The following is a 24208-nucleotide window of genomic DNA, read 5'->3' as shown; positions in this document are numbered from 1 at the left end:
ACTAAATGTGGATCTCATGTTTGGATATTTACCAGAACACCTAACATATGGGAAGGCAAAGCTAGTTATTTGACAATAAGACAACTTAGCTTTTTTCTCCCAACACGTTAAATTCTGTGACTGTGTTGCTGTCATTTTTTAGTCATATAGGTACCAGGGTGGGGGGAGTTGTAATCTTTCAAGTTGTATGTGTTGAGGTAAGTAAATCAGTACTTTGATATTTCAAAATCCATGCTACTTGGAATAGTCTCGCTATTGTATGCACTACTCTATAACTGTTCAGAATTTTTCTGAAGCTCTAAGGTATGTTACACACACCTTACATACATAAATACATAATACTTGTCTAAAGTGAGCTGAGCTACAGTGCTAGGCTGAGGGGAAAAAACCAGAACCAGCTAACTAGTTTTGAGAAGTATAATGCTAGATATTCAGAGCCATCCAGCCTCTCCACTTTGAGAGAATAGCTTTACACTGATTTTTTGAAGTGCTTTTCAGTCTCTTTATTGCCATAAAGTATTGGAAACTGTACCGGTGTAAGGAAGCATTTTTAACTTACTGAGACTATGCCAGTTTCTGCTCTGATGTTAGAAAAGTGATGTAAGAGTTATTTAGGGATGTAGTCCTGAATTTCTTACTGAATCAGGAATGACCTGATTTACAGAAATAAATGATTTATTATGCATTGCTTAAATGCCTGTGGCTGCAGTACTAAATACATATCAGCAATGTTGTTATGAATACTTACTGTCCACAGAAATAGTTTACTTGAGTAAAAGAAGTGAGGAAATTAAATGCTGTAGTTCTGTTCAATCTGTTTAGGTAGTAAGATTCTACTGTCAGAATTTTTGGAGGCACTGGAATTTTCAATTTCAACCAATTTTCATTTGTTTGTTTCCTTGAGACTTCACATTTGCAAAGTTGAGTATGTGTTTTGGTGTCTTCCTGAATCGCTACTTGCCCAATTCAAGATGCACGAGTAAATTACTTTCTCTGGTATATTAGTAAACTATTCACTGAACACATCCTGCAGTCTGTATTGGCAGTTTCTATACTGTTCTTCAGTGTTGTACAGCCCAGGCTTTTCGGTTTTGAAAAACTGTTTGCTGAATCAACTATCCAAATTGTTATAAAAATCTAAACCTTTTCAAATCTATGAACCTTTTCTGATCTACAAATCTTAGCTCTAGAAGTAACTTAAAAAGAAAACCCTTAGCAATTAGAATTTGGAAACGGATCTCCTAATTGAGCAGCATGAATTTCTAGGTGGTAACTGTTGTTGAAACATTTAGGTTCTTTTAATTACAAAATAGAGGGATCAAAAGATAATGGATGGTTGTGGACAAAAAGCGTCTGAAATAGTGTTAAGCATTCTTTATTTCAGTAAAATGCAAACTTTGTTCAATTTTCTGGATTACAGTGATAAGGGTGCGTATTGGAGTAGATAAGAAATTTTCTCATGGGGAACAGATTTTGTCAAAAAACACTGACGTGATTCAGTTAGAATGCTCTGGGAATCCTGTCAAAACTCTTGATGGATTTGATAAGCCCACTTTGGTTCTTGCCTGCCGGGCTGGAGCTCAGGCTCCTGGCAGGCGGTCATGGGGCTGCTCTATGCTGGGGCTCCCTGCGCTCCCAGGGCGTGGGGCTGCACGCCCTCCCTCCGGCTGGGGGGTGAGTAGGAAGCTGTTCTGAAACTCCTACTTGGGGGAGCCTGACTGTTAGCTGTAAAAAAACAATTTGTTTTGTTTTTTATCTTAAGAGTGAGTCGCTCTCCAAATCACTTCCTTGGAGCAGGTTTGTTCTTTCTTTGCCATGATTTGGGTGCGAGAAGATGGGAGGGGGAAGAAAAAGAGAGGTTTAGAGGGGAATGCTTTGCAGGGTGAGATTTATGCTTTACAGCAGGCACTAGTAGGGGCTGAAGGGCTACATGCACAGATGGTGACAGACCGTATTGTACCAGTCTGGGAAAATGATTAATCAATACTATAGGGATTTGTTCTTGTATTCAGTTCTTTTAATTTAGCCTTCTGTTTCTCTGCTCAGGAGTTCTGTAAGAGAATGTTCTAAATGTGATGCTGATTCAGGATCCTGGTGATCTTAAGAGAAATCAAAACAGTTCCCTAACTGCTTTAAAGCTGGATCTTGTTGCAAATGGCAGTGAAGAGAACAAATGTTCTATCCATGTTCCTAATTGCAAGTTGCATAAATATGTCTCGGATTTTAACGGAGGCAACTTGAGGAAGCAATATTGAGGAACAGTGAATGATAAGTGAGCAAGACGCTTAATGCATGTTTCTCATAGTCCTGTTGCACTTGCTCGGCAACCTTCATTCTGATACTTCCCAAGTTTTGAGAGCATGGCTTTCTGACCATAATCTCTTAGAAGGAAGCCTGTAACTTCATTGATCTTGTTTTCAGCAGAATTGGAAAGAAAAAAAAAATAACCTGAAGTGGCATTATTTATGCCAGTGTAATACATTAATGGAGTTTGGAACTCCTGTGTTCCTGAAGTAGACCATTGCTTCATGAGGTACCGGAGAATGTTGTTGTCCATTATGTAGGATCAGTGCTGGAGGAAGAAAGTGTCCTCCAGTGAGCACAATGCTCCTTCTCTTTTTCTCTTCATCTCTTAATGTTAGTCACCTTTCCACTGCTTGACTTTTCTTCCTTGTCCTGTTCTGTCCCCTCACCCAGGTCTAGATTTTACTACCCTGGTTTCTTTTAATACTTACTTCATTGAGGTTTTCTGCCTAAGCTAGAACCTCTTCCCTCTCTGTGCTCAGTTTAACGCTTCTCTTCGGTGGTCCCTTCCCCCTGGTGCTCCTTGTCCAAAATGAGCTGTCTTTTCACCTAATCGCTGTATGAAAGCTTTCTATTCAGGATGTGCTTCCATTGCCTCCCCAACTGTTTCAACCAGTTCTCCCCTACCCGGTAGCTCATCATATCCTCGGTTTGGGCCCTCTGCCTTGTTTAGTTCTTCAGTCTTCTCTCCATCCTGCTTGGTTGTTTCCCACCAACCTGCTGATGGCGATCCCCTCTCCCTGTATACACATGCTTTTCCTGGTCAGTTCTTAAATTTGTCATGCACGGAATCATTAAGGTTGGAAAAGACCTTTAAGATCATCAAGTCCAACCATCAACCCAACACCACCATGCCCACTAAAGCATATCCTGAAGTGCCACGTCTACACATTTTTTGAATACTTCCAGTGATGGTGACTCCACCACCTCTCTGGGCAGCCTGTTCCAATGCTCAGTAAAGAAAATTTTCCTAATAGCCAGTCTAAGCCTCCCCTGGTGCAACTTGAGGCCATTTCCTCTTGTCCCATCTCTAGTTACTTGGGAGAAGACACCAACACCCACCTCACTACAACCTCCTTTCAGGTAGTTGTAGAGAGCGATAAGGTCTCCCCTCAGCCTCCTCCAGACCGAACAACCCCAGTTCCCTCAACCCGCTCCTCATAAGACTTGTTCTCCAGACCCCTCACCAGCTTCATTGCCCTTCTTTGGACACGCTCGAGCACCTCAACGTTCTTCTTGTAGTGAGGGGCTGAAAACTGAACACAGGATTCAAGGTGTGGCCTCACCAGTGCCAAGTACAGGGGTACGATCACTTCCCTGTGCTACTTCCTTCATGCTTCTCTCCTTCCAATTTCTCCTTCATGCACAACCACTTTCCTGGCTCTCTTCATTCCCCTTCCTTCTCCCCGACCCTGCCAGTCTTGTCTGTCACCCTCTCAGTATTTGAATTTCTTCTTCCACTGTGGATATCGGTGGTAAAGTAACCAAGGTTGCTGGAAAGGTAGACCTGAAGTGTCTGTGGGGGCTCTACCTCAGTCCGGCAGGAGCTGTACTTACAGGACAAGTAGCCTTGAGCTGAAGAACACTTGCTTGCTCCATTGAAATGGCTTATGATTGGACCTGATGTCTGTAGGAGGTTGGAGCACACCTCTGAAATACTTAGATTTTAGTCAAATTTTAAAAAATATTTACTCTGTATTTGTAAATATATATGTTGCAGGCAGGGAGAACTTGTCACCTGACACTGCGGGGACAGACACATTCTTTTAGGGATCCTTGCAGAATGATGATGGCACTGAATTGTAGTTACAATTAAAACTTTATTTTTTTAACATGGTATTATGATTAGTATAGCGCATAATTTATGATTAGAATGGCACAGGATTTCTACAAGCAGAATTGGTATAGTACGATTTATAAGTAGTGTAGTACAGAATTTATAATACAACTTGACTTACAATTTCTAATCACCAGGACCCTCTGCAGATCGGGGCAAATCTTAATACATGATTTGCCGTATCAATGTAACAGTTGTGATCTAGACTCTAAATTCATACGAAAAACTACGAGTCAATCCTGGGAGGAAGCAGAGGAGGGTAGAGGCATCCCTGGCCATGGTGGGCCCCGGGTCTCACTGTCCAGCAGCAGCTCTGCTCCAAGCTCCCCCCTATAGGACTTAAAACTGTTTGATCTTACAGACAGTGCTCTGGGTGCTGTGATGCTTCCCTGTTCTGTGAGGGGGCCATCACCACCACCTGGTAGTCCCGGCTGCCTGGGGCCTTCAAGGCGGGCAAGGGAGGGAGTAATCAGCCTGGTGCCCAGGAACCTCGAGGGTGGTAGAGACGGGAAGACGAAATCTGTTTGGTCTAGTTGGTTCGCAAGGACCTTCAGGGCCTGATAATGAGGGGGAAAAGAATGAATATGTGACCCGTGTGGTCACAGAGAATGGCTGCTTGCCTCATAAAATGTCATTAGTTATGCTAACCACATTGCCAGGGGTGGGGAGCAGGGCGTACCGGGCACAGAACGACCCTATGAACAGTTGGTTTTGGTGTGAACTGTTAGTTTGGTAGAGACTTAAGCAACAGAGGGCTGAGTTTTACAAAGGAAGGTTGTTGGTGATACTGATGACAATAGGTGCTCCCAGGCTCCCTCTTAATAGCAGTGTCACGTATTAGTAACAATTAAGGATGTTTTATGCTGGAGGAATGACCTACAAGTGATTGAAAGCCACGGTGTTAACTTTTAGAATGGGAAGAAGTTAATAAAAAGATTCATTAAGAAGTAATGGAATGCATAAAACGAAGTCACTTAAGGCTGAATATCGAGATTGTAAAGCAGTATGCTATAGGATGTTTTTTCCAAGGAATTAGTAGAAAGTCTTTTTTTAAATGTTTACATTGACCAGATGAAATGCACGAGTATCCTGTAAGAAACAGTTTCATATTAATGGGAGGAAGATTGTGAAGCAAAATATTCCTTTAATTTGTCTCTTCTGAGAGACCATATGTTTGAGGTCTAGAAATGCAATATGCAGCATAACCTCAAGTGGTGTTCACAAAGATACTTGAAATAGACTGCTACTTTTAACTGTCAGCCTTAAGTAGGACATAGGGCCCCTAAATACCCATGGAAATGTAAGTGCAAGGAGCAAAAACTAGGCTCCAATCTAAAGCCAGTTGAATCTGATTAAGAGACTGCTTTTGGCTACTGAGGACTCTGGCTTAGGCCACTAGCAAACTAGTCTTGAGTATCAAGTGTTCAGATGGAATTTTCTGGTTACTTTGTGAGTTTCTCTTTTGATTCATGTTTGAGGTGCTGTCTGTGATGACAGGAGATGCCCTGGTGTGTATACCGCCTAAAGTTCACATATTTTCACTATTTAGTTCTAGAAATAGTAAGTGGGTAATACTCAACACTTTAACTACACTTAATCACTAGATTATATATTGTTCTTTTTTTTTATGGCTTGACACTATGCTGTTAAATCACAGGTATATCTAGAGATGATATACTTATTCCTAAGATAGGTCTGCAGCTAGAAATAAAGTAGAGGCAAGAAAAATATCTTTACTTTGCATAGTTTGCAGTTCTTTGTTTGACTAAGTTCAGTGTCCTTCTCCATTCATCCCATCCTGTTAGATATTTAAACTTTTCAAATAGTGAAACAGAAGAAAGGGATATATTTTTCAAATAGGAGTGTCTGTAGAGATGCAAATATAGGTTAAAGTGAGAGGTGATGGTCTGCCTGACTCAGATGATTGTTTCATTTTACTTGTTTGCATGCTTATTATCTTCTATTTTAGAAATAGAAAATAAAATGTTTACATTTTATCATAATGTTTTTTTGAGTGCAGTCCAAGTTATTTCTTTCATTTTAATTCCATTTGGCATGTTGCCCCACTTAATTTTACAGCTTGGCCTGAACTTTTTATAGTTGTATGTAGTTATTAGCTGTCTGTATGCTGTGTCTCCACTTCCTTCAAGTTGAAAAGAGTCGGAAAGTCACTTTTTGCAGCTGGGTCAAGATTTCATTCCAAATGTTAATAGAAATGTGGAGGTTGTTCTCTCTTCTAGCTGAGCTAGGTTGCTTATACACTACTTACCAATAACATTTTCTGCAGTACTAAAAAGATTTTGAAAAACTCCTACCTAGCATCCTGTAACGCATCGTGAAAAGTGGGGTTTAGCACTTGAGAGTTAAAATGTTTGCATCAGTTTGGGGGGGATACATTTGAACTTGTTTTAATTATTTTTTTTTTATATTTTAACCTCTAGGTTCCAGCAAGATGTGGAGTGACAGTCCGAGACAGCCTAAAGAAGGCTCTGATGATGAGAGGTCTTATTCCAGAATGCTGTGCTGTTTACAGAATACAAGATGGGTATGGTTTCTGTGGGATGGCTTTTGCTCTTAGAATCTCTTCTTGGAGTTACCCAGAATGGCCAATTCTCTCCAACATTGTGGAAGTTGTTTCCAAAGTTCAGAATGATATGATACTTTGCACTAAAGCAATTTGTGTCTTGAAGACGTGTGTAAAAAGAATGGCGGACTCCTTGAAAAAGATTTAATCACTTCAAGAACAGGCATAAATAGAGTAAAATGAGCTTGTAGGCTGCTGGCAAAACACTCATTAACCAAACTCATGCTACCCAAACGAGTATTAAATAGGTTTCAATAACTTTTTGGTTTTACTGGACTTGGTTATAGTGCATTCTCAATATAGAGTTCTTGTGGGGAAAAAAATATTGAGCTTCCAGCCTGAAAAACTTTATCTAAAGTAGATTATCTTACTGTACAAAACTAGCCATCTCTTTGGAACTGTTACGGAACAGATACTTTAACAAGCACTTTATTTGATCAGAAAGGTATATGGCACCTTGAAACCAGATACAGATACAAGGAATCAGCCAGTACTGGAGCTGCTTGAAAAAAGGCATTTCTTTCATGCAGTTTGTCTAGGGAAGATGTGCTTTCTTTGGTATGTGCTGAGCTTAATGTCTTGCCTTTAAAGTTTCCTGCAGTCAGAGACTGGGTAGCAAACCCCTACAGTGCAACTTTCTACCTGATCTCCTGTCTTCAGCAGGAGACCTGCAAGGGCTTGTGCGCTGGTGCTAACGAAAGGCGTATTTATGCTTTAGAGAGAAGAAGCCAATTGGCTGGGACACTGACATTTCCTGGCTCACGGGAGAGGAATTGCATGTAGAAGTCTTGGAGAATGTGCCACTCACGACACACAATTTTGTATGTACTGTTTTTTTTTTTTTTTTTTTCCTGAAATGTTGAGTAGGGTTAAATCAACTTTGTACTTTCAGATTAACAACTTTAAAAAATATTTTGTATCTGTGGGATGTGGTGGGGGTTGCAAAAGAAGTTTTTAATCACAAGAGCTTAAGTGAATTGGATATCATTGTAATTGAAATAAGTGATGTTAAAGTACTTGATCGGCCTTAAAACTTCCACATTTGGATGGAATACACCCCCTAAAAATCTCTGAATGTAGGGGATTTAAATCAGCACTGCATTGCAGAGCTGTAATAATAATCTACTATTTTTGTATTGCTGTATCTATAAAATGTATTCTGGGCCTCCCTGCTGGCTCTGCAGCAGCAATTAACTAATGAACTAACTATTCCCAGAGCAGTGCTGACATCATCAGTGATGCCAGTGCACAAATATGTTTTGACCTGATAAGGCACCAAGTAAATGCAAGCTGCTAAACAGAATTCATCTAAACAGTTCCAGCTACATACAAAATCCTGGAAATAATGTTTGTCACATTGAGAACACAGACCTTTTATTTAAATAAAAACCTCAAAATTCTACTTTCAGGCTGCTTAAACTATTTTACTCAAAGTTTGGCTATGGCTAGTTAGATCAAAGTCTAGTAGGCTTAACATTTTTTTTTTATATCCTTCTGAAATTTTGATTATTACATGTAGTAATACAACTAGAATGTATTTTTTATGCCAAGTATTGCTAAATTTGAAAATGAAACCAAACAATTTCCCCCGTCTATAATACAGGGATAATTCATGTTCACCCTTCTGTGGTTTTAAATGTTTCTGAGTTTCAGTGGTCAAAATTACAGCTATATATGTAGCCATACACAGAAGCCATATGTGTATTTCCAGTGCTGTGAGTGTTGGATAGAAATGTCATTTGGCTCCTGGAAAAATTAGAAGATGAGATAATCTTTCAGCAGCTTTTGTTTTTGTAGGTTGTATCCGATTAAATTCTGAATGTTTTTGTCTCTAGCATTATAATAGCGCACTGTTTTGCTTCAGATTTGTTGCTGTTTTTCTTGCTGCTAATGAAGTGAGGCATTAATTCCAATAAATAGTTGAAAGAAATTTTTAATGCCTAAAGACTATTTCAAAAAGGAGACAATCTTTTATGTAAATCTGTTTGATATATAAAACTGTAGATCCAGCATCAAAAAAGAGGCTTGTAAGTCTATTTGAGGGAGGTAGAAGGAAATAGCTTATCTTAGGCTTACAGAAGGACTCTATTTTAAATTATTATTATTTTTGACAATGTAGGTACGAAAAACATTCTTCACGTTAGCATTCTGCGACTTTTGTCGAAAGCTGCTTTTCCAGGGATTCCGGTGCCAGACATGTGGCTACAAATTTCACCAGCGCTGTAGTACGGAAGTGCCACTGATGTGTGTTAATTACGACCAACTTGAGTAAGTAATCACAACTGGTTTTAAAGTTGAGCCTTTTATTAAGCTTACTGCTGTCAGTGATTTCTTATATTAAATCTGTAATACAGGAAGTCAGAGGAGGTGCCTGAAAAAATATAGGAGCTCAGCTGTTCTCAGGAGACTGCATAATTCATATTCTCTCTGTGCTAGCTCAGACAACCAGTTCATATTTTTTTTCTGGACTATGAAATGCTTTCTTTGAAGCATGAATGGGGTGGCTGAGCACTTGACTGTATCAGACAGACTTCTCATTGTTCACAGTTGTTATTCTTAAGCAAAACGGGTTCTTTATTACGTGATGTTTAGATGTGGGGTTAGATGTGGGTTTATTCTCTTCAACCTGAAAAAAATTTTGAGACACTAGTTTAATATGGTGAAATTGCAGTTGGTTTTACAGTGATTGAAAATAAATCCATTAATGAGTTTGTCTAGGTAGGAAGCATAAAAGACAACATCCCAAACAGTCATGTGTTCTTGAATTTAATTATTCATCTATTTGTCTAAGTCTTTGATGTATGTTAAGGACCTGGTGTAAACTGGCTCTGTGTTCTATTTGATCGGTTTCAGCAGAGGCTGTTAAGGCTTTTAAATAGACATCTATAACAGAAATAATTTAAAATGCTAGTTTTTCCCCCAAAGAATAAATGTAATTTCTGCTTATGTTGGTATTTGTAACTGTTTCCTTGGGCATCTCAAGAGTTTGTGCTCAGGGATTATGGATAACGTAGTTCTATCTATTTGACATTTGGTTTTTGGCATTGCATCAGTGCAAACATTAAAATAAGTTCATGTACCGTATAAGTTCTGTATTCTTGAGGAACCAGATGTTTGCAGTTTCAATTAAAAGATTAAAAAATTACTTTCTGCAAAATTAGGTTTAAGGCATGATCTTTTGATCCCTTGTCAAGTAAATAATATTTTTAACAAAACTTGCAGATTAATGTGTTAGTCTTTATTTTAAAATTTAGAATTTGATCAGTGAGGTGGGTTTTTTTGAGTGTGTGGGTGTTTTTTTTCTTTTCAATCTTTGAGTGTTATATTGTGAAGCTTCTGGGTTTTGCACAAGTTAGGTTGTTTTTGTTTTGTTCTTGCCTCACAGTTTGCTGTTTGTCTCCAAGTTCTTTGAACATCACCCTATACCACAGGAGGAGGCCTCCTTAGGAGAGACCACCCCAGCATCTGGATCGTACCCCTCAGTGGCCCCCTCAGATTCTGTTGGGTATGACCTTATTCCTGCTGTTTAATAACATAACATTTTAGTACTGTATGCTTAGAAACACTCAAAATACTGCTTTGCAACTCTTTCTACGATTTTGTAATCTGGCTTGTCATGCAAGTATATCTACCTATGCTTAACTTCAAAGAAGTGAATGTTTTCATTCACATGAATGACATAAATTAGTAATGAACCTAAGTTAAACGTGTGCATAAATATCTGTAGAATTGGGGCCTTAACTGTTAAACGGATTTCTTCTGCATGGTAGCTTAGACCTGGTCTAAACTGGAAAGATTTTATACTTAAAATTAATACAAACCAAAACTGTATCCTCAGAAATTCTTTTAGTTTGTGTTATCAAATTACAATTTATTTGCCTTGAAGTGACATACCTGTGTTTCATGATGAGCCACACCACTATAATGTTGGTGTGAACAGATGCCAATTCCAGGTTCATAGTATTGCTTTAATAGGTTTTCCGTATACACATTGCTTTAGTATCCTCCAGACCAGCCGTCTTCCTCCTTTATTTAGATGTTGGGATATATCAATAGCATCTGGTTGCTGCAGATCCAGGTTTTGTAAAATTAGCCTTCTAAAACTGACTCTGGACCCTCTCTCTGTGAAGAGATAAGTGATCATATTTAGATTATATTTCTAGTAGCTAAGAGAGAACTGACACCACCCAGCACTAGATAGTTGAACAAATCTCCGGGGAAGATTAACTCAATGATGTGTATCAAAGTCAAGAGACCTGATGCAGATATATTAAGAACACCAAATACAAAAGCCTTCAGAAAAAACATTTCTAGGACATGTGTGCTGCATGGAGATGAACTGTATTTGTCAGAGAGGCTCTCTCTTGGAATAGTAAGCAAGTGTGCCCAAACTAAAGCAGAAACACAGCTGGAAGCTACGCAGGCACCTATGGACTCTAACTAGAAGAGAAATTCCCTGGACAGCCAAGACTGTTTTATGAAAGATCAAATACGATGCCACCCAGGAAAATAGATTGACAGTCCTGCAAAGGGAACCTCATTTGGTAAGTACAAAGAGAAGTGATGTTCTTATTTAAACTTTTTTGTGCAGTTCCAAGTAAATTTGGAAGTACCTCTTCCAGGTAGTGGATGTTGCATTTATATCCCGTGGACAGTAGTACAGCAGATTGTGGACAAGGCTGCGGTTGCGGTTCTCCAAGTGAAGCAGGCTCTGCCTTTCTCACGGTACAGCTGAAATTATAACCAGGCTAGACCTATTAATCTGTGAAGAAGCTTGTTCGTATGAACTGCGTTAAACACCTGCAGATGCCAAAAGCATTATATAGCCCCAATCCTAGTACTGCTATATGCTAAATTTTCCTACTTTTCAATTGCCTCTGCCTCACATTTGTGCTTTCTTACCAGTTTATGAAGATGCAACTGGACAATTTATGTTAATCAATACATGCACTACTTCAGGCAGTCTTAGTTTTATGAAGTAAAAACTGAAAGGACAAACTGAGACCAAAGCTGTTGTAATGCCTTAAAGTTTTAACTTCACATATATAAAAAATTTAACATTTAAATAATCTTGCCAGTTGAGGTTAAGGAGCTTTTCCGAAGTATTGCATCTGTAAATGTTTATGGTTGCAGGAGCTGTGAAAGGTTTCTAGCTTTCTACTTTTTGCTTTTTTGCCTTGCTGTACACTTTGTTGTTAAACAAGAAAGGCATACATCATGCCTTCAAAATTCTGTTTATTTTGAAAATGGCTCATGATTATCAGCTGGTGTTTGTAAGTAAGTAAGTTTGTAAGATGTTACAAAGTCATGCAATTTTCCCCAAACATCTGTGTTTGTAGTATTTGCTTTCCAGAAGCAGCTTAGATGCTGTTGTATGAGCATATAGCACTGTCCATAGTTTTTTCCAGTTACTCTTTTGCCTTTCTTTAATAATACTTCTCTGCTTTTTGAAGACATAATTTTAATTTATCTGATTTTTTTTAGTGAAAAAAAAAAAAGCTGTCCTTTTCTATAAAAATGTATACTTACCCACAGTTTTGTTAAAGGGTGCTGCTACAATATGGGACAACAGCTCAACTGGAATAAAAAAAAAAGTCTGACATTTGAGGTTATCTTGTCTGGGAAGAGAGTAAGGGATTGAAATTTGAGAGCTGGGCAGTGTGATTGAAAATATGAGGAACTAGCATTTTATTAATACTTACTAGTTTAATAATTGTTCCTTTGATTTCTCTGTTCTCTTAGCATCTTACATGGCGCAGCCCACAGAGGAAGGGATGTTGCTAATCGTTTGGTAACCTGAGGAAAGAGAAGGCAAACATACTTCTTCATCTTTAGCCTCGTGAAGGGATTCCAGCGGCAGGCAAAGTGCCCAAAGGAAGGAAGAGTTTGTGTTGCAAGACAAGCTGAAGAGCAAAGGCATGTGTGACATGTTGAGAAATTGTCAAGGGATCAAATGGAGAAGTCGGAAAGAGAAAGGGACATAAAGGAAAAGACCATTGGACATGATGCAAAAGCTGCTAAACGTGCTGGAGAACTTTTGTTGCAGTTTGCTCATGTGTAACACCCTAAAGCAATCCAGTCCTGTAGCCTTTCATTCTTCCAACTGTAAGCCATAGGCAGTCCCTCCAGACGTTCCTCCCAAGAGAAGGAAGCACATATGGTCCCATTTGCACATTTCTGAACCCCTTATAAAAATGTGTCTGGCCTCCACATTACATCTTTTGCCCCATTTTAGTTCTTTGAGTTTGCACTATGCTGTTGTGCCAAAGCAGTCAATTATAATCTGCACTTAACTGGAAAGAATTACTAAAGTGTAGGTCTCCCTAATAATAGCCATTTGTAATAAAATTGAAGTACACAAACTGCATATAATACACTGTATTCATTTCATTCATTGCACTATCATAAAGTTTCCTCTGTATCTTTGCTTGTAAAATATGAGAACAGAACTTCTGTGAATACAGTCCCCTGGATCTTAGAGATATCTGAAAAGGGGAGAGATTAGCTTTTCAGAATATTCCAGTGTTGTCTTTTTCAACTTCCATCTGTTCTCTCGGATGTTGTGATGTGGGGCAAAACTCAGCAAACTTGTGAGGCAGATGTTATGGCAGGGTAAGTAACCTGTGGAGTGGGTGGTAAGAGGGTGCATGGTCAGACTTTGATTAGCACAGAGGCAGGTTGGACTTGATAGAAACTGTCTGCTTTGCTTGAGGTAGAACACTGCTAGTAAGCAGGTTGGCAACATCTTGGTTCTTTGAAAAACACCACTTCCCAACATGCTTAATCTTCTACATTTGAGGCAGGAAGGGGGACTGTCTGGTGCACCAGTCTTGGAAGCTTGCCAGTCACTGCCTTAGAGCAGGCTCCAGCCTGTGATTAAACACCTCAGCTTTCCTTTCTGTCTTCCAAATGTTCACTGATCGCTCTGCCTCAGCTGAAGATATGTAAATGTCTAGAAAAGTTTCTGAAAAGCCAAGGAAACAAAGACAGCTGTGTGGGTTCTCTTGGTATATGAAGCTATCCAAAATTTCAGGAAAGGATTGCTAAGCTTTGATCTGCACCCAAAGACCAGTATAAATACACACAGTTGTGATAATCCTGGCAGTTGTTTTATACCTACAAGCCAACATGGATGAAGACCAGTTATCATGGTATAGAAAAATGCATTAATTCATATGAAGTTATGAGTGTTACAGATCTGTCCCATGATGCTGTAAGAGTGATCTTCTCTAGCTTGTAGTTAGAAATTTGTACTGCTGTCCTTTTCCCCAAATCAATGTTTGATTTGGGGTTATTGACTATTTCCAGGCTGCAGAGGTGGGGAAAGAAAAAAACTGTTTTCTGGCAATATCTATGGAGTACCACAATAATTAAATTAGAACATGTTTGGCCTCCAAAATTTACAGTTTACATGCTTGCTCGTGTAGCTGAAATACCATTGTATCCCAGATCCTTAGCAGTTCTTAGGAACTGCTTGAAAATTGGAGTGCACTGTGTTCTTCATTAACAGCAGTAACAAAAAACAAAGCCAATTGTCCTCTGGTGTAAACAAAAACAACAAAAAAAAAGACTTGGTATGCATATTAGCTTGCAGTAGGTTTGGCTTGGGTATAAGTATGCAGTCTGCCAGGTGAATAGTGTGTACTACACTGAGCCCTGTGGCTAAACTGAGATGCTCTTCAGGCTCGGAGGGGGAGAAGAAAAATCTCAGTCCAGTAGAGATGCCATCATTTTAAAAGGGAAGAGGGATACAGCCTATAACTGAAACTAGGTGAATGTGAATTTTCAGTTTAAGTATTTGCCTAACTACAGCAAAATACAAATCCAAACAAAAATCTTGAAGCCCAAGCAAACCTCTTAAGAAAAATCTTTCCTGAGTAGACCAGCTCTTAAATATATGAAACATCATGTTGGTGAGTTAAACGAAATTGAGGGGGAAAATTTGTATTAAAATTTTCTTTCATATTTGTAAAGTGAACTAACTTGTATCATTCTAAGTTCTAAGATCCAGTGGAGGTACTGTATATGATTTTTATAAAATTGTTAAAATATAAAGTAGCATGCGTGGGCACTTTTCTGAGTTGTCTTCCTCTTTCCTGTGGACCTAGTTTTGTAGAATAGTAAATCTGTGGACACGTTGGCACTTGCTGTGATTAGTAAAGGGTACAAATTTACATTTGTCTGCAATTACTCTTGTCGCCTGTGAAAACCTCTTTCTGTTTTGTCTTGATAAAAAGGGAGGTAACAATGTGCTTATCCCAAATACAAGGTCCAAGGAAAAAGCATGTTCTGTCATACTGCCAGGAAAGGTTATAACATGTCAAATCTTGATTTGACAACTCCGTCAGCTTCTTGCCTGGCAAGCTGAGGATCGTTTGTTAAAGGAATGCTCACATCTTAGAGGCTGGAAGAAAGTGTGCAAGATGAGGTGGTATAAACTCTCTTAATATGTCAGAATATTGACCTTCTTAATTGTAGAAGGTCTCTTCTAGTTAGGAGGTTGGCTGTTAACTGCTCACAAAGGCCACAGGAGCAACAGAAACTCAGATCCTGGTATTAAACTGCTGCTTCTTTTAAGCCCCAGCCTGCTATACATGTATGCCACAGTAAACAGTGCTTTGCAGCAGCTGTGTTCTGGTCCTCTCGATTTTATTTGTTTTATCTATTTTAATTTTTTGGCAATATGTTTGCTGGCACTATGTTTGCATAGCCTACAGAACTAGTTTTATAACTTCTGGAATAGACAATGTCACCCTCTTCCAAATGATGATGGCTGGTGCTTTTTGCTCCAGTGTGCCTTCTAACCTTCTGGAGCAATTCAAATTTAGGAATACTATAAGAACAGGCTTTTGATAGCTAAGAGGATTGCTGCATTCTTTGTGGTGACGTGTTTTCTCTAGATCAAGATCTTGATGCAGATAAAGATACAGCGTTTGCCTCACACAAGCAGAGGCTGGTGGTAATCTCTTCTGAGCTGATCCCAATAGGCCATCTTGGCTAGCAAACTGCTTGTGTCTTTCTCTTCACTAGTTACCTTTTTCAAGCAAATTTCCCATTTATTAAAAATAACCTACTTTTTTGTAAGTGTCCCAAGGACACCCGTTAATTCTGATTGTATAGATGGAGCACATGGCTAACTGCTTATAAGATTGCCATCTCTGGATTCTTTGGTGTCTAAAGCCCAGAGATCTTCCCAAGAATACTTTAGAGACTCCAAAAAAGAGAGTTCTTCATCAGCCTGTAATTGTTTTCTAAAGATCTGAACTTCTCACAGTTAGAATTTAATGAGTAGAAAAAGCTTTTCAGATTTGTTTTCAAACATGGTATGATACAGCATGCTATCTGTGCTAGCAGCATGACGGGCATGATGACCTGTCACCAGAAATACAGAAGTATTTGCAGATTCCCTTAGCAGATGACCATTTATGACTCACAGGAGAATGCAGTTGAAACAATATTTCTGCAATTTGGTTTTCTCTCCCTTGGCTTTCTCATGATCACAGAAAATCTGATTGCTTCTGTTCTCGTTGTGTGGCAGAGCTCAGATGCTGTCTCACAGTCACTCTTAGTGCAGTGATCTGATGTTTGTTACACATTTCCCTTAATGTCATTACTACTGAGAGCTCTCAGGAAATTTGAGCAGGAGTTAGTTATCCCGACAATGATAGTATTGGCCTGGCTGAGACACTTCTTGGGCTTTTCTTCTGAAATCCTTCAGTGCAGCATCTGACACACTTGCCTTAACATAGAAATACAGTGCCTTAGAATGTCAACCAAGCCCTGCGTTTGTATCTGTGCAGTGTGCCATCTCCTGATGTGGGCTCTAGTTGCATGATTTCCTTACAAAAATGTTCAGGAGTTCAAAAATTCCTCATCTGCAATAGAAAATATTTTACCCAAAGGCACTTGTTAGCAACAAATGAAAACTTTATCTTATGCATATGTACATCAACTGCATTTAAAAAATGTTTCTGAAATTCTGAGCATTTTCTGAAATTCTGAGCATCTTCTGAAAAGGTGGGTTGTTCAAGGCGCTTTCCCAATCCCCGACTGATTTGTCTATTGGCAGTTTTGGGTCATTGCTTCCTAATATCTTCCCAGTATATTCTGTCATGTGACAATAGGTAGCTATTTTTTTTTTTTTTTTAAGTTAAGCATGGTTAAACTCCCTACCTATTCCCCCTTCCCGAAAGTAACCCAAGGTTTTTTGTATTTTATTACAAGAGTTACTAGACTGTTACTTGATTTAACTCACAAGTGGTGTGTTTCCCCTTTCTCAATTGTGAGACTGTTGGCCAGGAAAGAAAAGACGACAGGTACTTAGGATACAGATAGCGCTGAGTTCTGGGATTGGTGCCAAACTGTATAAAACTCTTCAACGAAAGATAGAGTAATTGTCTTTAAAGCAGACCCATTTCTGAAAAAATGTCAGGAGATCCTGTTGAAAATGTTAGTTGCCCCTAAAGATCTTTGGAGAGGCCAAGGAGCCTCCCTTACAGGAGGTGGCACCAGGACCTGCTGCTGCTATATATATGCTGCTGTATGGTTTTATTTCTGAAGGTTCTCCCTTGGGGTTACTGCCTTTGCGGGCATGGTAACTAACCCATGAGTAACTGAATATCTGAAGGACTTTCCTCCTCTGTTAGTTGTGTTTTCTGTAAAACCTTGTTGTCAGAGATCAAGTATATTTTAATGTAAAGTTTTCTTTGAAGAAGGTGACAAGCATTTCTCATTGAACTTTTGCCTTATGTCCATTGAATTGAATCATTAGACTTAACTGTGGGTGGTCTTGACTTGAGTAAGAGATAAATACCAGCTTGTTATACTTTAACAGAATAAAAGGATAACTAAAGTAGTGTCATTCTGCCTTCTTACAAATGAAAAAACAAGTGTTCAGAAGTTTTGTCTTTTAAATATGTGATTCATGATACCATATATTAAAGACTTTATCTACATTTATGACCAGCAGCAGTTGCATTTCTTCAGAAAACTTGTTTGTGTAGTCTCAGCACTTATCTTTCAAGTCAAATCTATTGTTTTGCCTGCCTGTAGCATTGTAAATAACGTTTAAAATATTGCACTATTTAAAGTTATTTCTTAAAGGTTGAGGTTAAAAGATACGTTTATTTTTAGTATCAATAATCCATATTACATTGGACATAGTATTAATCAATTATGTTGAGTGACCAGTATGTAATTTTCAGTCTTTCTTCATTGAACAATAATCCCATCCATGCAGTTGGTTTTGTGACATCTTTTGGTTGTAATGTTGGTGTGAGATGTTAAGCATTTTTAGTTCTCAATGGGTTGCCATTAAGAAGGGTGTATTGTGTATTGCATTAAATCTGGAGTGAGGAAACTGCAAGAGTATCTTGCTATCTGCAGTGCATGTTGGACTACATGAATTTTTCAGGTCAGGATTTAATATTACTAGTTTGGTATGGTGTGTTAGGGTTTTTTGTTTTGTTTTAACTCCAAAGACTTTACAGCCATGTAATTAGGTAGATGCAGCAGAGGGTTGTTGCAGTTGATCATAGGGGAGTAGAGATTGTTCATTATAAATTGTTTTTATGGAGGCCTCTAGACCAGGTTTTTTAACATTTTTAATATATGTTACTATAGTTGAAAAGGACTTAACCACACCCACTATGCAGTATTCGAAGCCATTTGTAGACCTAAATCCTCTTTTTCCTTGACTTTGTTTCTCAGACCACCAATTCTCCCTAGTCCTTCTCCTTCAAAATCCATTCCAATCCCACAGCCCTTCCGACCAGCAGATGAAGACCATCGGAATCAATTTGGGCAACGCGACCGATCCTCTTCAGCTCCCAATGTTCACATCAATACAATCGAGCCAGTCAATATTGATGTAAGTATTAATAATGTTTGGATCAGGAATAGTAGATTTGATGTTTCCCTTATGAATATCAGTGCGTTAAATTTATCATGTGTACACACGAATGCTGTGTCTCTAAGCTAATCCTTGGTGGTCTGTCAGAATCTTCATAGATCCCACATAAGACGTTTTTGCTGTTCAGATGTGAAAATGCAAATAAGCCATTCTCCAAAAGCAGAAACAGCCTTTTGACAGTCCTGTCCTTTCATTTTCAAAGACGCATTCTATACAAACCACTGCTTTTGTTGTTGTTGTTGTTAGTCCCAAGGCTCATGCGTTAGGATACAACAGCCAGTAACCAATCTTGCAAACTATTCTATGCGTTAAGCGTGTTTCTTTATGTGTAACATAGGGGTTTTTTTAGTATTTGTAATCCAAATAATGTTCCTGGCATTGAAGAAAATTAAATTACTGCAGTTAGCTGAGTTAACTGAGTATTCCTTAGGATTTCAAGAGGCCAGTATATATCGTTGTGAGCTTTATTTTGGAGTGTTCAGAAACTGCTACACTTAAATTGTTTTCCACGTTTTTTAAATTTCTGGATGCTGAATCGTAAATAATAATAATGGTTGATATTAGGTATGAGGCCAGCTAGGACCTTTCAGAATGTCAGTCACAACGAGCTCTTTCTAATTTTGCGAACATACACAGCTTGCATTTTACCCTTAAGTCTACTCTCTATAAATTAGTCATTTGTCAAGTGAGCAGTCTTGAAGTCTGCCTGGACACTGAGGCACCAAATCTATTTTGCATGTGAGCTGAGTGAAAGGTGAAATGTTAGTTAAGTATTAAGAGTGTGGCCACAGATATTTGCATATGATATATGGCAGTGCTGCAGCTGAGAGGCAGGACCAGTGCTTTCAGCAGCAGTGCAGGTGTATAAAGGGATAAACTAATTGTGGGTGGTGGTGGGGGAAATAATCTTGATGATGAAGATGGACCTACAGAAGGAGACTGCTAGAATTTTCTAATTTTCTTGTGTTCAGAAAATCCTTAGTGTAGTTTGCTTGTAGTCTGGATATGTTGCAAAAGATACTCTCAGTTCGCAGTGAATTGCAAGTGAAGGAAACCTTTTTCAGCTAGTAATTTCTGAGAAGAGCAGGGTGTGCCTGCCTAGGCAAATTAGGTGCTTTGTTACAAGAAAAAATGAAGCAGAACTCATTTGACTGATGTACCTCAGTACAGGAAATTGATGTCCCAGCTTCTGATCTGACAGTTCAAATAATTTGTGCCACGGAATGTTTAGTTCGATATTTCTTTGTGCATTTTGGCCAACTGCTTGTTTAAATCAATATTTTCATGTCAGTGTCTATTCTGGGTGGTGTACATTTCACTTTAATACTGTGAGATGCTGGTCTAAAGCAAATAATTTTGAAAAGTTTAGTAGTTGTTATAAATAGTTCTTTGGAGTCGCTGCTGTTAGTAAGCCAGGGTAGGAAACAACTTCTGTTTCATGGCAACCTATGAGGTTACAGATTCTTAATTTGATCAATCTCAATTGATTTTGGAATGTAATCGATAATACCTAAATTAAACACAATTTATTTTTATTTATAGGACTTGATTAGAGACCAGGGTTTACGAGGAGAGGGAGGTAAGTAGTGTTTAAACTAGCTACTGTGCTGTATTTAATTGCACCACCTCTTTGTCCCTTCCTTTTGTTCTGCTTCCTTCTACAAAACACAGGCACAAAGGAAAATATGACTGTAACAAAAAATGAATTTGCATTTGCTTGTCCATGAACTTAGTGTTTATCTGACAAAGGTTTGAGTCATTTGCCAGTCATTCTGGGAGTGGGGGAGACGGAAGGAGAAAAAGTTTTGAAGTGGTATCTAGTTTTTTAGTTTTAAAACTATCTTGTGCTGTCATTTTTTTGCTCTCTCACATACACACGCATTCACTCACATGGCTGCACACAGATTTGTTACAACTTCCCAACTCTCTCTCAAAGATTTTTTTATGCCTGTTGTTACCTTCCCACCCATGGAAACAACAGGGGTTTTCATTGAAAACCGTCAACATGGTAGATGGACCTTCCGTATGAACTGCTGCATCCTAAAGCAGCATGAAATACTCCAGTTCTTCTCCCCCTCTACCCCTGCTGAAGATGCTGCTTTGCTGTACTGCATGCCTGTGCTACTCTTGGAACCAGGTTGTTAGGACCTTACACTAAAGCCAGGTCTTTTTATGTTTCAGTAACACACAGCCCTAGTTCACAGTTAAGTCAGAACTAGCGCCAGAAGATTTATTTTTCTTCATACGTTATGCACGGGCCTGTTAAGTCACTTTTCCCACTGGCTGTCAAGGTCCTGAGAGGGCTTCTTATGTGCTGTATTTATTCCTATGAATATAATAATAATGTAGAAATAAAGAAATAGTAAGTAGGGCAGGCGTATGACAGTTTTTCCAGCTCCAAATCATTAACACAGTTGTCTCCTACTAATTATAACTTGCTTCAGCCATAAGTAAAGTCTAAATTACCTTAGTGCACTCCATCCTGATCTCTAAGGTTTTGTACTCTGGGCTGTCACTGACTTTGTTTCTCCCATCCAAATCTGGTAGTTGATAGGATGGTACCTGTCTACTGTGTTGTGTTTGGAGCTGATTTTTCTTATGCCAGCAATAGAATACTTTTTAAAAAGACATTTTCTTTAATCCTGCAAGCCTACTAATTTAAAGTTGCTAGTTTTAGCTATTTTTGTATGTGTTGATAGGTGTGGCTCTCCACAGTTTTGCCCATTTTGTCCAGCATTTAAATGTTGTGCTGTCATGTTGGTTTTAACTTTTGATCATAAACTGTCTGCTTGGCATCTGAAAACAATTGGCTGTTCCCAGTCCTGAAACAGTGTTATTAGTTACTGACTTTTTTTCCTTCAAAGTACAGAAGCAATCTATGAATAGGAGTCAAAGCATCCTAGTTATTTCCCATGACTTCTTTCATTTCTTCTATGTGTCTGTCTTTCTGTCTCTGCCTGCCCGTCTCTTTCTCTCTAACAGCCCCTTTGAACCAGCTGATGCGCTGTCTTCGGAAATACCAATCCCGGACTCCCAGTCCCCTCCTTCATTCTGTCCCCAGTGAAATAGTGTTTGATTTTGAGCCTGGCCCAGTGTTCAGAGGTAGTTGGGCTCTTCTTTCTTGTTTTCACCCAAACAAAATAAGTAAAACCACAGATGCTGTTTGTGCCTCACCCTCACACCATGTGTATGTAAGTGTGTGAGTTTATCAAAACACCTCTGTTTTTTGCTTGGCCTGGCTGGAATGCTTTGAATGTGCTTTTCACACATACTCACTTTCACCTTTACACGCTTGAAAATGACTATAAATAAAGTCTGACTTAAATCTTCAAAAGCAAGGAATTTCATAGTTGAGGTTTTTATGTGGACCTGAACATAATTTTTCTGAACAAAGGTCCTTGGATTTCATTGCAGTGATTTTTAAGACAAAGTGATGTCCTTAACTTAGAATTTCCTTGACTGTTCAGTTTAAGTCAGTTCAATGCTGTAGAACGGGTTTTTTTATTTTTAATATTCTTTGTTTTGAAAAGAAATCTAGGAAATCAAATGTGGATTACAAACATTTCCATTGATATCTTGTTAGGTCTTAAGCTTTTCAAGTAATGTGTCATGCCAACTTTCAACAAGTACTTCATTTTGAGAATGTGCTATTGAGACCACATTGGGGCCCTGGGTGGTTTAGACCATGTAGTTGTTACTTACTTAGTAAATTTCCAGTGAAACGGTATTTGTGTCCTGCACCATGTAAAATAAGACTCTTCATTGTCATGTCATTGACTCTGCGGCTAATTCTGGCCTAAAGCTGTCAATGGATCTGTTGTATTGCACAAAGTCCCAAAACACTTGGTGGGATTTCATATGCTGGAGAAACCAGCTATTGAGTAATAGCATGAAATGTAAATATTTGTGTCTATATGTATACATGTAGAAATGGGTAGCTCAGTGCATGTAGTGTGGTTTTCAAATGCTACCATCTTGGCTGTTTCAAAGACTTGTGTTTCAGAATACATCAAGAGCAGTTCACCTTATGAACTTGTAAAGTTCTTCCCGAAATCTTTGTAAGAAGACAGGTGTTCCCAACAAGCAAACTGGCTACAGAATGGAATACGTTACGTACAGCTTCAGAGTCCAAGCTAATGACTTAAGTCCAACATTATCTGAATTATTCTACTCTAATAACTTGGAAAACAGGCCATCTGGTATTATTATGAACAGATTAACTATATTGTTCTACCATGTGCTGTAAGCATTTTTGGTGAAGGGTGAATATTGTACTAGTGTTTCTATCTTGGTATTAAAATTTAAGTAGGAGACTTTAGCTACCTCTAAAGAAAACACATTCTATTAGAGCTTTGCTATTACAGAGAAAGTCTGTAACCTAGTAATCTTCTGGAAAATTGCTGGTATTCTGGGAACATCATCCATTTAATTCCATATATGTGTGATTTCAGACAAATAATAAATATATGACAGTACAGTGACCACAACATGAATATGAACAGAAGTCCATCCTTCAGGTCACTGGCTTCCAGCCATTTGTAAATGTAGTTAGGATACCCAGTATGCAACATTATTGTTGTTTTAGCATGCGGGACAAAGTTTATGGATGCTGTGTCCCATTTTTAATGTGTTGGTATGTCATTATTTTGTGCTTCCACTTCTAAATGTACGGATTTAGCTTGGTGAGGACAGTGATGGATGTATATATACTCTGATAAATTAGCATGCACTGGGTGACTGAACTCTAGCAACAGTTTTAAAAGTCAAAAAGTCAATTTTTGAACACGGGTTGGCATTAGGAGACACTTTTTTTGGCAAGAAGGGGGCTTCTGAAGGAATATGAGGAGGTATATTGTCTTCTACCACTTCCCAGAGCACTGATGTGAGAGAGAAGGCACTGGAATGTTGGAGGTCTTGTACAATGACATACATTGTTTAGCAGAGCAGCATGAATTTAATTAACAGTTGACCCTATTTTATGTCCTTTGCATTGGGAGGGTCAGCATAACCTTGTTACGAATAATTATGGTGTATTTTAAAAAGCAGTGTCTAGTTGAAGTGCTCTATTTGTAAAGAGCCACTGGGGCTCTGAAACGAAGCTCTGTTAGTGACATTTTCCTGCATAGATTTGTTTAGATAACATATAGGCTACAGATGTACTGTTCTTTTTGTATTTAATTGAATATGCTTCAAATAACTAACTAAAGTACTTGCTCTTTTAAAATCCTTTCTACAGTCTTATATTTACTTTTAAATAAGAGGTCCCTGCTTAACAGCTTTAAAACAGCCAAATGGTTTTCAGGTGGCACTTGGAGACTCAACTAGGAAACATTTCAATTTTTGCATTTAATCTATTTTGATTCCAAAGTACAATATTTCAGCTATTTATCGGATCCCTAAAAGGTTAGCTACAAGAAATCTGAGAGGCAGCTGCTGCTAACTAAAATGCTACTGCTTTTTTTTTTCTCAAACAAACTGGTAGAATTTAAAAAATACATTTTTTTTTTTTTTTTTTTTAAGTTTTGGGTTGGAGGTTTTTTCCCTATCTAAAGAGATACTGTTCTTCTGATAA

The 24208-nt window shown here is 38.5% G+C and overlaps 1 protein-coding gene across 3 annotated transcripts in view; it reads left to right on the top strand.

Annotated features, from left to right (window-relative positions):
• BRAF (B-Raf proto-oncogene, serine/threonine kinase) overlaps positions 1-24208 on the top strand; it is a gene marked incomplete at both ends in the record, with an annotated part of 83410 nt that overhangs the window by 37922 nt on the left and 21280 nt on the right. For 2 of the 3 annotated variants that reach the window (XM_082012920.1, XM_082012921.1), the window contains 6 exons: positions 6583-6686; positions 7444-7546; positions 8845-8993; positions 10111-10230; positions 18435-18594; positions 20179-20215. In XM_082012920.1, coding sequence (XP_081869046.1) covers positions 6583-6686; positions 7444-7546; positions 8845-8993; positions 10111-10230; positions 18435-18594; positions 20179-20215 — 673 coding nt within the window. Of the gene's footprint in view, positions 1-6582; positions 6687-7443; positions 7547-8844; positions 8994-10110; positions 10231-18434; positions 18595-20178; positions 20216-21618; positions 21739-24208 lie in introns of all 3 variants that reach the window. The other variant, XM_082012919.1, reaches the window with a different exon arrangement.

Source organism: Phaethon aethereus, assembly GCF_964289735.1.
Source record: "Phaethon aethereus genome assembly, chromosome: 1".
Classification (NCBI taxonomy): Eukaryota; Metazoa; Chordata; class Aves; order Phaethontiformes; family Phaethontidae; genus Phaethon; species Phaethon aethereus.
The sequence above is the reverse complement of the archived record's forward strand: the minus strand, read 5'-3'. Positions and strand labels throughout refer to the sequence as shown.